Source organism: Anolis carolinensis, chromosome 2, assembly GCF_035594765.1.
Source record: "Anolis carolinensis isolate JA03-04 chromosome 2, rAnoCar3.1.pri, whole genome shotgun sequence".
NCBI lineage: Eukaryota > Metazoa > Chordata > Lepidosauria > Squamata > Dactyloidae > Anolis > Anolis carolinensis.
Window position 1 is genome coordinate 316,160,165 of NC_085842.1, and position 12,444 is coordinate 316,172,608.

General features: G+C 38.1%; 1 protein-coding gene across 1 annotated transcript in view; it reads right to left on the reverse strand.

Moving 5' to 3' along the window:
• The window catches only part of pik3c3 (phosphatidylinositol 3-kinase catalytic subunit type 3), a 132,414-nt gene that overhangs the window by 100,099 nt on the left and 19,871 nt on the right, over positions 1 to 12,444 (reverse strand). Inside the window, exons 5-7 of the mRNA XM_008103672.3 lie at positions 7,506 to 7,592; positions 5,394 to 5,489; positions 2,632 to 2,703 (exon numbers count right to left, since the gene is read on the reverse strand). Coding sequence (XP_008101879.1) covers positions 2,632 to 2,703; positions 5,394 to 5,489; positions 7,506 to 7,592 — 255 coding nt within the window. The remainder of the gene's footprint in view (positions 1 to 2,631; positions 2,704 to 5,393; positions 5,490 to 7,505; positions 7,593 to 12,444) is intronic.

The window sequence follows — 12,444 nt, forward strand, 5'->3', positions numbered from 1 at the left end:
AGTTGGTGCTACTTGATATGCTGTTGGATACCAAGCAGCACCTGCTGAAATTCCCCCTTCCACACAACCATTAAAAGTATGATGACCTGATTGGTATAAAAGTGAAAAACCAAAAATATAAAATAAAGTTATTTGCAGATGACATTATTTTAAAGTCAGAAGATCCACAGAAAGAATTTCCCAAAATGATATGCCTGGTCAATCAATTTGGATCAGTTGCGGGTCTTTCAATCAATCTACGCGATTTAATTTCTTGATCTTAATTCACCAAAGAAAAGGAAAAAAATCGTTCAATACCTAAGATCAACAGAGGCGGACATAATAGCTATCCAGGAAACTCACATCAAAAAATCAAATATAGATTTGATCACATTTAAGAAATTAGGCCAAGTCCACATTGCATCAGACAATGTTAAGAAAAGAGGGGTAGCTACATATATAAAAGAAAACCTAATATCTGCCAAAATAAAAGCAGATCAAGAAGGGTGCTTTCAGTTGAGCACAATTGAGCTAGACAACAAAAAAATATTATTAGCCAATATATATGCTCCAAACAATGGACAGTCTGTCTTCTTTACCAAATTGCATAAAGAAATAGAAAATATAAACTATGATGAACTGATTATATTAGGTGACTTCAATGCAGTAGTGGAACACAACATAGACAGAAAATACGTGAAGAAAAAACAAAGCAAAGAAAAGGAACTTCCACAAAGTTTTTGGAAATTAGCAAATGATCTAGAGCTTATAGATGTTTGGCGATTTCAGCATGGACCCGAAAAAGATTTTACATTTAGATCAGACAGACACAATTCGCTCTCAAGAATTGACATGATCTGGGCCACAAAAAGCCTTACTACAAAGTTATTAAGTTCTGATATCCATCCAAGATTGGTTTCAGACCATGCCCCCATTTCGGTGCAACTAAAACGACAAGTCAGACAATGGACATGGAGGCTCAACGATAATTTACTCAAGAAGGAAGAAATCCTAAAGAAATGTAAAAAAGACCTTCTAGAATTTTTACAGTTAAATACAACACCAGGTATGTCACCATATACAATTTGGGATACGGCAAAAGCCTATATGAGGGGTAAATTAATACAACTCAACATAATAGAAAAGAAAAAGAAACAAACCAAATTGCACAAGATTCAACTGGAAATTAAAGAAAAGGAACTTGAATATAATAAACAACCAAAAGATAAAAAACTAGCTGAAGAACTAAAACTATTAAGAATCCAAGCATCGATGATTTTGGTGGAACAAATGGACAAAATATTGAAATTTAGTAAACAGAAATTTTTTCAACATGCAAATAAACCAGGCAGATGGTTATCAAATAAATTAAAAAAGCAACATCAAAATAAATACATAATCTCATTGAAACATAAAGATAAAAAAAAAAAGTATGGAACCAGTTTTGAGTTTTCACTCTGCAACTCTAGTCACAAGTTAGTGGGGAAATAGGGGACTGAACAGATTTTTCATCTGCTGATGTCACATGCCATGCTGCAGACACCTATCTTCTTAGTGCAGAGAAAGGACTGAAAGACAATCACTGCACAGAGAAAGTCTCTCCTTGTATACTAACAGAACTCTATAAGAAGAATCACTGCTATCCCCAATCATTAATTGGCAATATTAGAGAGTGGGTCAAAGAAGTCTCTAGTTATTTCCAACAGGTTCCTACTACAAGTTCACGTTGTCCCACATATTGCACATCTCCACAATTGTGAAGGACAGAAGCAGGGGAATCTTACCCATAGTAAAGGATAGGACAGACCACTGTGTCCCTCCCATACTCAGTAAATCAGATGGAATCCCTCTGGCAGTTCCCCACTCCAGCTAAAAGAGGCAGGCTATAACAAGGGGCACATCTACACTGACCACTTACCTGGAGGGAGGGTGAATCAACTCCATGAGATGAAACAAATGCAGGGCCACCTTAATATGGACTTGAATCTCATTAACTAAAAGTAAAGGGTTGCTCCAAATCCTCCCCAAGAACCTGGAGCAAACTGTGGACCAAGAAAACAGTTGGGCTGGTTCTGAGACAAAACTGGACACAACTGTTTACTTGGTCATCCTGTATTCCCTTGCTCGGGTGCACAGGCTGGAATTAACCATTCCATCCTCTGTTGTCACTGTTGTGATGGTCAGCAAGAGTGACATGGCTCATGTTGGTCTCACATTCTCTGGAATGATGCTAGCCATTATGACCAAGTGTTTGAAGTGGGGGCGATGAGGGGCAATAACTAAGGGGGGGGGGGGCAGAACAGTAAGTGTGGTCATCCAGGGTCCAGGTCACTGGACAGTTAGGGTTTCCTCCTGTCTCTGCAGTGGTCAGAGTGATGGTCTCAACCATCCCAAAGCCAATCGGACATTTGCAACTCCAGATTAGGCCCGGGATAAATGGTCAGTATAGAACAGCCTGTTGATGCACAAAAGCTTCTTACTAACTTTAGGAGCAACCCTTCTGAAACTTTCATATATGAAGAAGCCATTTCTGCCCTAGTCCTGATTAAAATGCAGGTCATCATTAACCTTCCATATTCCTGTTTGCATATTAAGCTAAGCAACAACATAAACAAGCTCCCCACCTGGTGCGTCAGGAAGAAAATTACTCACCATTGACATCTGGGGATCTGGAACCTTAACGATCTCAGAGCTCGTTAAAATGGGAGATGACTCATCACCGTCCTAGATGACAAAGTCATTCAAAAAGGTACATTAAACCTCTCAAGTTATAAAAATCAGTGTGACATGTCAATGCAATTTAATACGCTCCAGGGACAAGATTGAAAACAGAGCTATTAAGCCCCAAATTCTCTCTCTCTGTGAAATGAGCAGCCAGTGCAATGGCATCAATGAAAATGAGGAAGGAAAGTGACAATTCAACCTTGCCAGAGCTGGATACCAAAAAGGATAGACTACACTACCAGATACTGAGCAGTGCCCAAAGAAATGGAGTAACAGCTCAAGAAGTCCCTGTTTTGAATCTTGCCTCTGCGATGGAGCCCTTTGACAGTACTATATGATTTATGGAAGTCACCATGGCATAGTAGTATGAATGTTGGACATGGACCTTGGAAACAAGGTTCAAGCCCATGCTCAGCCATGAATCCCAATGAATGACTGAGTATTTATTCAATAACTTATTAAAGGGATTTTTCAAACTAAATTCCAGGAATCCTCCAAACACAAAGATGATCGACTATGTTGATGGGAAATTCTGGGAGAGACATTTCAAAAAAGTAACTTTTCCAATCTGCTGTTTGTTCATGGAACGTGAATTGCAACTGTCCTTTTCCTCCCTGTTCTTCTATGCATTTAACTCTCACAGTAATCAAAGGATTGTAAAAGCAAAAATACTTTATGCCCTGTCCTTCCTTCTATAACACTCAAGACTGAATGCTGGAGTTTTTCCCAGTCCACATTCATTACAACTCCTGAAGAAAGCAGAATTAAACTCAGTCAACATGAAATATAATATAATACAGGGGTCCCCAAACTTTTTAAGCAGAGGGCCGGTCCACAATCCTTCAGACTGTTGAGGGGCTGAATTATCATTTGAAAAAAAAATACAAAAATTCCTATGCATACTGCACATGTCTTATTTGTAGTGCAACAACAACAACAACAACAATGAAAGAACAATACAATATTTAAACATGAAAACGATTTTAACCAACATAAACCTATTAGGATTTCAATGGAAAGTGTGGGCCTGCTACTGGCCAATGAGATAGTCAAGTTAATTAGGATTGTTGTTGTTGTTGTGTGCCTTCAAGTCATGCCAGACTTTGGCCGAGCCTAATTAATTATTTATTTACTACATTTATATCCCACCCTTCTCACCCCGAAGGGGACTCAGAGCAGCTGTATGTACATACAATATATTATATTATTAGCATAACACAATATTAGCATTATATATTACTATATTGAACTATACCACTATACTATTATATAATATGTAATATATAACATATAATTAATATTATTATATGGTATTACTACTAGTATTATATTATATAACATAAGATTATTATCAATATTATATGTATATACAATATATTATATTATTAAAACTGATATAAAAATATTATGTTATAAAACTGAGGGCGGGGGCCAGGTAAATGACCTTGGAGGGCCGCATCCGGCCCCCGGGCCTTAGTTTGGGGAACCCTGATATAATATAATATAATATAATAATAACAACAACAACAACAACAACTTTATTTTTGTATCCCGTCTCTATCTCCCCAAAGGAGCTTGGGGCAGCTCACATGGGGACATGGGGACGAACCCAGCATCAACATAAATTAAAAAACAATCCATGAATTAAAACAATTTAACAATATAATATAAAATGACATAAGATGCCATAAAACACTATAAACATATCAATAGTTTTGGATTTCAGAGATTTTTTTTCACATTATTATACTTATATTTGCATATAGGTTCATATCTTAGAGATGGGATCCAAGTCTAAACAGGAAATTAATTTATGTTGCAGATATACATATAGTCTGAAGGCAATTTTATACAATGTTTTAATAGTTTTGTGCATAGGACAAAATGTTTGTAAATCGAACTATCAGAAAGCACAAATAGACTGTCTTAGACACTCAAGAGGACAATTTTGGATTTGGGGGTATTTTGGATTTCTGGCTAAAGGATGCTCAACCTGTAATATGAAAGGGACTCTGACCTCTCAAAATAAAGTCTTATTTTGCATGAGACTCTAACTCATATTTTTAAGATTGTAAGTTCTTAGTTTCTTCTACTTTTTGTTTTCCTCTCCCCCCCCCCCCCCCCCCATCATCCCTGTAAGATAGACTAGGCAAAGTGTGTGTATGTATGTGAGAGAAAAATCCAAGGCCTCCCACTTTAATTGACCACTAATAAGAGACTTCAACCCTTGAATTGTATTTATCACAGACAGAGAGGAGATGGACTAGTCATGAAACATCCTTTTGGTCTGCCCATCCTTTTCAGAACAAGTGCTGCTCTTCAGCCCTCGAATCAAAGATACTATTAAATAAAGAGTTCATGCAAGTTAAATCTTTACGGCATTTTTGAGAGGTGGAAGTGGGGGGGAAAGATAAGAGAAGGAAGAGAAGATAGTAAATTGAAGACTTCTTAAAGTCACTCATGCTTATTAAAATTCAATAAACCTGAAGTGCATTACATGAATGATTGGATCCTGTAATCACGATGCAGCTATGCGCATTTGATTCGCGACGTGCCTATAAGTATCTGCCACCTGGCAAGTGTCAGACACTTACCTGGAAGGAAATATTTCAATCCCGGCAGGAGGGAAGGGGCCACTGTGTTTGTTTGGCGCTCAAGTAATTTAAAGAGAGCAAAATAACAGCACACACCTTCTCATAGTATACAATTCCATATTCTTTGTCATCACACTTGGCACAGCGGAATTCAATCATCAAGTACATGAAATTAGAGCTTCGCTTCTCACTCTGAAATTAAGACGAAAGGGAAAAAAAGATTAAAATTGTGGAGGAAAGACCTTACAAGGTCATCAGAAACACTGTGGTACATCAATGCAATTTGAAACCACTTTAACTATCATGGCTCCATAGAATAAATTCCTAGAAGTTGTAGTTTGGTGAGATGAAAGCACTCTTTGGAGAAGCAGGCTATAGATCCTATAAAACTACAGCTTCCAGAATTCCACAGCATTTATTTATTTATTCATTTGCAGTATGTATATTCCGCCCTTCTCACTCCGAAGGGGACTCAGGGTGGATCACAGAAAACATATATGGCAAACATTCAATGCCAATTATAACAATGACAAGACAGACAACAGATAGAAGAATATATAGGCTTTCCCATCTTTCAGCATCTTTGGAGGCTGTGCTCAGTTCAGCCACCAGGGGTGCTGTTGCTCCATCTCCCTGCCGAATAGCTTTCTTTGTTTGTAAATGTCCTCCTTTGTTCGTAAATGAGCCTAAATACCTCTCCGCTTTAATGCAGTTCCTATTTAACTACCTACATTGGTTTTCGAACTGCTAGGTAGGCAAAAGCTGATCTCAGGTCAGGAACTCACCCTGACCTGGCCTTTGAAGTCTCAACCTTCCAGTTGGCAAGATTTATTGCAGCTTAGTGACTAACCTGCTGGGCTAAAGCCTCGTCTTGAACTATGGCAGTGAATGGCAGGCCCGGGCTGTGGCGCAGGCGGGAGAGCAAGCCAGCTGCAACCAGCTGCAATGAATCACTCTGACCAGGAGGTCATGAGTTCAAGGCCCACTCGGAGCCTATGTTTGTCTTGTCTTTGTTCTATGTTAAAAGGCATTGAATGTTTGCCTATATGTGTAATGTGATCCGCCCTGAGTTCCCTTCGGGGTGGGAAGGGCGGAATATAAATGCTGTAAATAATAATAATAATAATAATAATAATAATAATAATAATAATAATAATAATAATAATAATAATAATGTGGGAGCCAACTGCATTAATTCTACAATTTAGATGCCCCCTGAGAGACTCCCATCAGAAATCAACAAAAGAAACAACTTTCCGGTTTGCTTAGAACACATGGATCAGATTATCTCTTTCTTGCAGAACCCAAGAATAGACCATTTTTGCAGATATGAGGAGTGGATGTTTTTTGTCTTCTATACTCCAAGATCAGAATGGATATTAAAAAGATCCCCAAGTAGCAGGAATTTTTTTGCAATAAACCACTTTTACTTTTTATGGGTTTCGCTGGTTGTTGTCCTCTCTGTATCTACCCATTCAATGCGTTGAGATTAAAGCATAATGCTGTGCTGCTTCATTAGTTATTTATATTTTGCTTTTTAATGAATTTGAAATGTGTTAAATTCTATAGCATCCACAGCATTAAGCCATAACAGTTTAGGTGGCTGACAAATTACATTATTTCTAGAGTGCGGGTGCATCCAATATCACTCAAACTATATTGAGAATACAATCTTAATCACGCTTATGATATTCAATTGTCATTCACCCCATAGAACCATAACTGAATATTGTGCAATGGATTAAACCCTTCTTCCGGCAGGACTCCAGACCGATAGGTTGATGGTTCAAATCCGGGGAGAGCGGATGAGCTCCCTCTGTAAGCCCCAGCTCCCTATACGGGGACATGAAAGAAGGCTCCCACAGGATGGTAAAACATCAAATATCTGGGCGTCATCCTCACAGACGGCCAATTCTATCACACCAGAAGCGACTTGCAGTTTCTCAAATCACTCCTGACACAAAAGAAACCCACAGATCACAGAAAGTGATACACTGACCCTTAAGTACAGGTCTGTCTATCCTTAGGGGTCTCTGAAGTTAGACTTTGAAGCCCAAGAACCCAGAAGATTGAGCTGTTCTTTTAATACATATGAGGGAGAAAAGAATGAAAAAGAAAACAAATAGGCACCTTTTCTGGATTACTGATGGATTCTGCATGAAAAAGGTCTGAAAGCTCCTTAAAAGCCCAACGCACAGCATCACCTACCTCATTGATCATCTCAATTTCCCGAAAGGTCAGTCTGTCCAGCCAGTCGACTTTGACCATGTGACCTTGCCGGTGGGACTTGGTGAGCTGCCACAAAGAAAGCAAGCAGAACATTTAAAATCAACACAGCCACAGAAGGAGCAGTATACTATAAATCTTGTCATTTTTGAGAACAGCAAGAAAGTATATGTCAGATACACACAAGAGAGATAGCATGCAATTTCAAGCTTTTGCAAAACAGTTCAACTGCAATTGTTAGCTGTAAATAAGTAGTAAAACTTCAGAAGATATTCATCAAGCAACTGTTAATCTATGCAGGAAAGGGATGAAATGTTCTAAGTGTTCTTCAGAAAAGCGACAAATGTATCTATCCATGGAGAAAGCTCCACCGGGTTCAATAAAAAATAATTCCACACGAATTGAACTTTGGGAATAACACATCTCATTCTTCTATTTGTGTTGATGGTACAAAAATAATGTATATTCATTTTGGCTTCATCGTTCATGAAAGCTAGAGATGTAAGAAGTCATATCTCCGAGTGTATCTTGAATTGCCATAGCAAAATGCTACGGAATCACGGGACTTGTAGTTTTTCAGTCTTTAGACTTCTCTGCTGGCCTCACTAAACTAGAACTCCCATAATTTCATAGCACTGAGCCAGGGCAGTTAAAAAGTGGTGTCAAATTATGATACAACTCACAAAATAGAAGCTGGGCATTCCTGGGGCCGGGCTGTGGCGCAGGCTGGTAAGCAGCTGCTGCAATAAATCACTCTGACCATGAGGTCATGAGTTCGAGGCCAGCCCATGGCAGGGTGAGCACCCATCAATTAAAAATAAAATATTGCCCCTGCTCGTTGCTGACCTAGCAACCCGAAAGATAGTTGCATCTATCAAGTAGGAAATAAGGTACCACTTATAAAAGTGGGGAGGCAAGTTTAACTAATTTACAACGTTGGAATGAGGAAGTGAGGAAGTGCCATCAGAGTGGATGATGAAGCACTGCTCCCCCCTGTGGCCAGAATCGAACATCCCCTCAGGAGAAGGTTAAATTGCCTCTGCGTCTGTCTGTCTGTTGTCTCTGTCTCGGTTCAATGTGTTTATGGGCATTGAATGTTTGCCCTATATGTACATAATGTGATCCGCCCTGAGTCCCCTTCGGGGTGAGAAGGGCGGAATATAAATACTGTAAATAAATAAATAAATAAATAACTTCTTTAACAGAAAATGTGGTAACAGAGACAGAAATATCATGGGAAGGAAAGGGGAAGAGATTCTTCACCATAAAAAGAAGAATAGGAATTCAGCACATTCAGGAAAGGATTCTTGATTCAGTTACAGTTTAACTTGCCTATCACCACTAAGACCAGCAGTTTCCAAACTTTGGTTCTCTGGATGTTTTTGACTTTGGTTCCCAGAAGTTTCAAGCAACCTGATTAAATGCTTGGAAAGTCTGGGACCTGAAGCCCAAAACATCTGGAGTACTAAAGTTTGTGTACTGCTGGTCTAGAGTATAATTCTTCTGTATCTCTTAAAACGAGATACATTTTTATTGAAGCATTCACTATAGACACGTGCTGCAACACAACACTGAAAGCAGGATAATAATAATAATAATCTTTATTTATATCCCACCACCATATAACATACAATGGGTAAAAACAGTACAAAAGTATAAAACAAGTCACATAAAATTATAACAACAACCCCTGTCAACACATATAGCATAAAATCAAACAGCCATCCATTCATAAAGTGCCAAGTGTCAACTTCATATGGGTCCATTCAACCTACTTAAGGTCAAAAGCCTATTTGAATATCCGTGCTTTCAGGATTCCTTGCTGGGGGGAAAAGGAGTATAAAAATGCAATGCATTAATCAATCAACAATAAAGAAGGACCATGTAGTTGGAGTTGGGATGTAAAGTAATTGTGAGTGAAGTCAAGAGTCAAAAGAAATGTATCTATTACAACTTCAAAATGAAAACTTTCAATATTTGCTTGTATATCTTCATAGGAATTTAGGCAAGAGTTTTGTTTAGACATTTTAATCATATAAATATTTCATGTTAGATCAACCTACATAGCCTGATGACTCATCTAGTGGTAATGAAATGTCTTTTTACTACTACAGTAAAAATTTTACTACTAATTAATACACATTTGCCATTTATGAAGGAGCTGGAGTCGGAGATTAGAAAAACAAAAGAGTTAGGATCAAAGGTTTCACTTAGTGCCTCTACAGAACTACTTTGACTATTTCTTCATCAACCTTCACCATTTTCTCATTGGTGATGCTGCAATTTCTTTCCAGTTAGATAGAGGATAGGGAAGAAACACTGAGGCTAGTTGGGCATTCAAATACGTTGTTAAAATAGGACATATTGGTCAGAGTTTTTGGAATGTACCTAGAACTGAGTATACAAACGTGTGATCCATCAAAGAGTTAAATATCAGAGAAGACAAGTCACATGGAAAGCTTGGGTGAGTTACACTCATGGAAACCAAAAATGCATTTCTTCTAGCACTTCGATTTCATCAGGCAAACATGGACAATCAGATGCCAGCAAGAAGCTGCTACTATCCAGAAAGTAGATTACATTTTGGAATTAAAAATGAACAAAGTATAAGAGAAAACATTTATCATATGCAGTTGAAAGCCAGACCCAAATATCACTTCTCAACATAGTCCCCATTGAAATCTAGGCACTTCTCATAGCGATAAAAAAATTTGGAAAGTCCTTCCCCACCAAACTTTGCCGCTTGGCTTGTGTCCTCAACCAAGTGGGTGTCCCTTCCCACAGTTGTGCATGTGCATGTTCTTAACATTCCCCCACGCTCGTCCTGGATCGCTCTTCTAAGTTTTTGCAAGAAGCACACCTTTTCTGTCCCAAAAAAGGTTGCCATAACCTTCCTTGAAAGCATTTGCAAAACAGAAGAGCGACCCAGGACAAGCTTGGGGGAAAGTTGAGAACATGCACATGCGCAGCTGTGGGAAGGGACGTCCGCCTGGTTGAGGACGCAAGCCAAGTGGCAAAGTTTGGTGGGGAAGGACTTTCCAAATTCTTGTATTGCTATGATAACTGCCTAGATTTCAATGGGGACTATGTTGAGAAGTAGTATTTGGGTCTGGCTTTCAACTGCATATGTTAAATGTTTTCTCCTATACTTTGTTCATTTTTAATTCCAAAACGTAATCTACTTTCTGGATAGCCCTCATATCTTTGCCGCCAATCAATCCTACATACAAAAACATTGTTTAGCCCTATTTTTTAAATTGTGTCAGAAGCAACTTGAGAGCATACTGTAAGTCGCTTCTGGTGTGAGAGAATTGGTCGTCTATAGAGACATTACTCAGGGGACACCCGGATGTGTTACCATCCCGCTGGAAGGCTTCTCTCATGTCTCTGCAGGCTAGAACTGACAGGTGGCAGTTCACCCCATCTCGTGGAGTCAAACCATCAACTTTCAGGTTAGCAAACCAACCATCAGTTCAGCAGTTCAACCAGCACATATTACGACCATATTACATTCACATGTAGCAAACAATGCAAAGTCAGCCTTCCAGATTTGCTGAGGTTACTCTTGAAAACACCTCTTTAGGAATGTTTAGGTCCTCCAGTTCAACACTCTGGTCAATGTCCCCTGGAAGTTGACCACAGAATTGCACCTAAGAACTGAGAGATTCTTAAAGAGAATATTTTAATCACATCCATAAAAAAACAAGTGTACAAAAGTCAAAACCACCAATGTGGAAGGCCAACTATATTGGATTGGAATTATAAGTGAAAATTTGACTGTCCTCAGAAGCTTCCTTCTCAACGACACCACTCAGAATCTTCTATAAATTGTCTGTTACCCTCTTTTTTCAATAAATATCTCCCTATAAGTATCTAATAATAAGCATCTAAGGAGTTCCCCCCTCCCTTATCTTTAAAAAATTTCAAACACCAATATTAAATTAAGGCACCAGGCTTTCACATACAAGTACTGAGTTTATTTGCATAAATGTCTTCACCAAAAATCCGTGCTGTACATAACCTTCACCTTAACAAGCCTTGCAGCTAAGCATAGCAGTTTATTTACCTTAATACGCACAATTTGCATTTTAAGAGGTTGGTTATTTAAAAAACACTATTAAAAATTGAAACAATTAGGGTGGAAAAGTCAGTATCACACAGGATGACTTAATTTGCACATTGCAATTTATCAGCATAATTATACTTCATTTTGGACACTATAAGGACTGCCCTCATGCAAAATGTGAATTTTTTTAACCATAGCAACATCAACAGACACATTTGATCCATCACTGTAATATTAATAATTAATATGAGTAGAAGTTTTAAAGACCTCACCAAGTTAAAAAAAATGAGTTTTAAGGGTTGAACAAACTGTAGATTGTTAATTCTTGAACTATGAGATTATGAAAGGGACTGGGAGGCTATTTTGCAAAAGTAAAATCATTGCATTAAATCATTCTATCAACAAAACTGCTGGGTTTTTTTTCTTTAATTTTGTCATGATTCTGTTTAATATCAGTTATATGGAGGCAAAAATGGAGAAATCTTTCAGGGACACAACTCTGCTTTGACGCAAAAGGTCTTCAAGCAGAATGCATCTTATTTTAAAGCCAAGGCATCCTTCCAGAAGCATCAAGGAGTTTCAAAACCAGTTGAATGCTTTCAATATGCCTTATGAACTAAAACCACTTCTTTTACAGATATATCTTTCCTAGCTACGAAGTTAGTAAACCTTTTAAACTATCATACTCAAACAATTCACATTTTTCAATGCTATTTTGCAAAACAAAATGCTTTTGAAAAAACAAGTGTATCACAATGCTGCACTCAAAACAATAATGTTAAGCACCAAAGATTCAAAATGAAAACAAAGCCATACAATCTAGAAACATGCACTCCACGTACTTTCCATGTACAG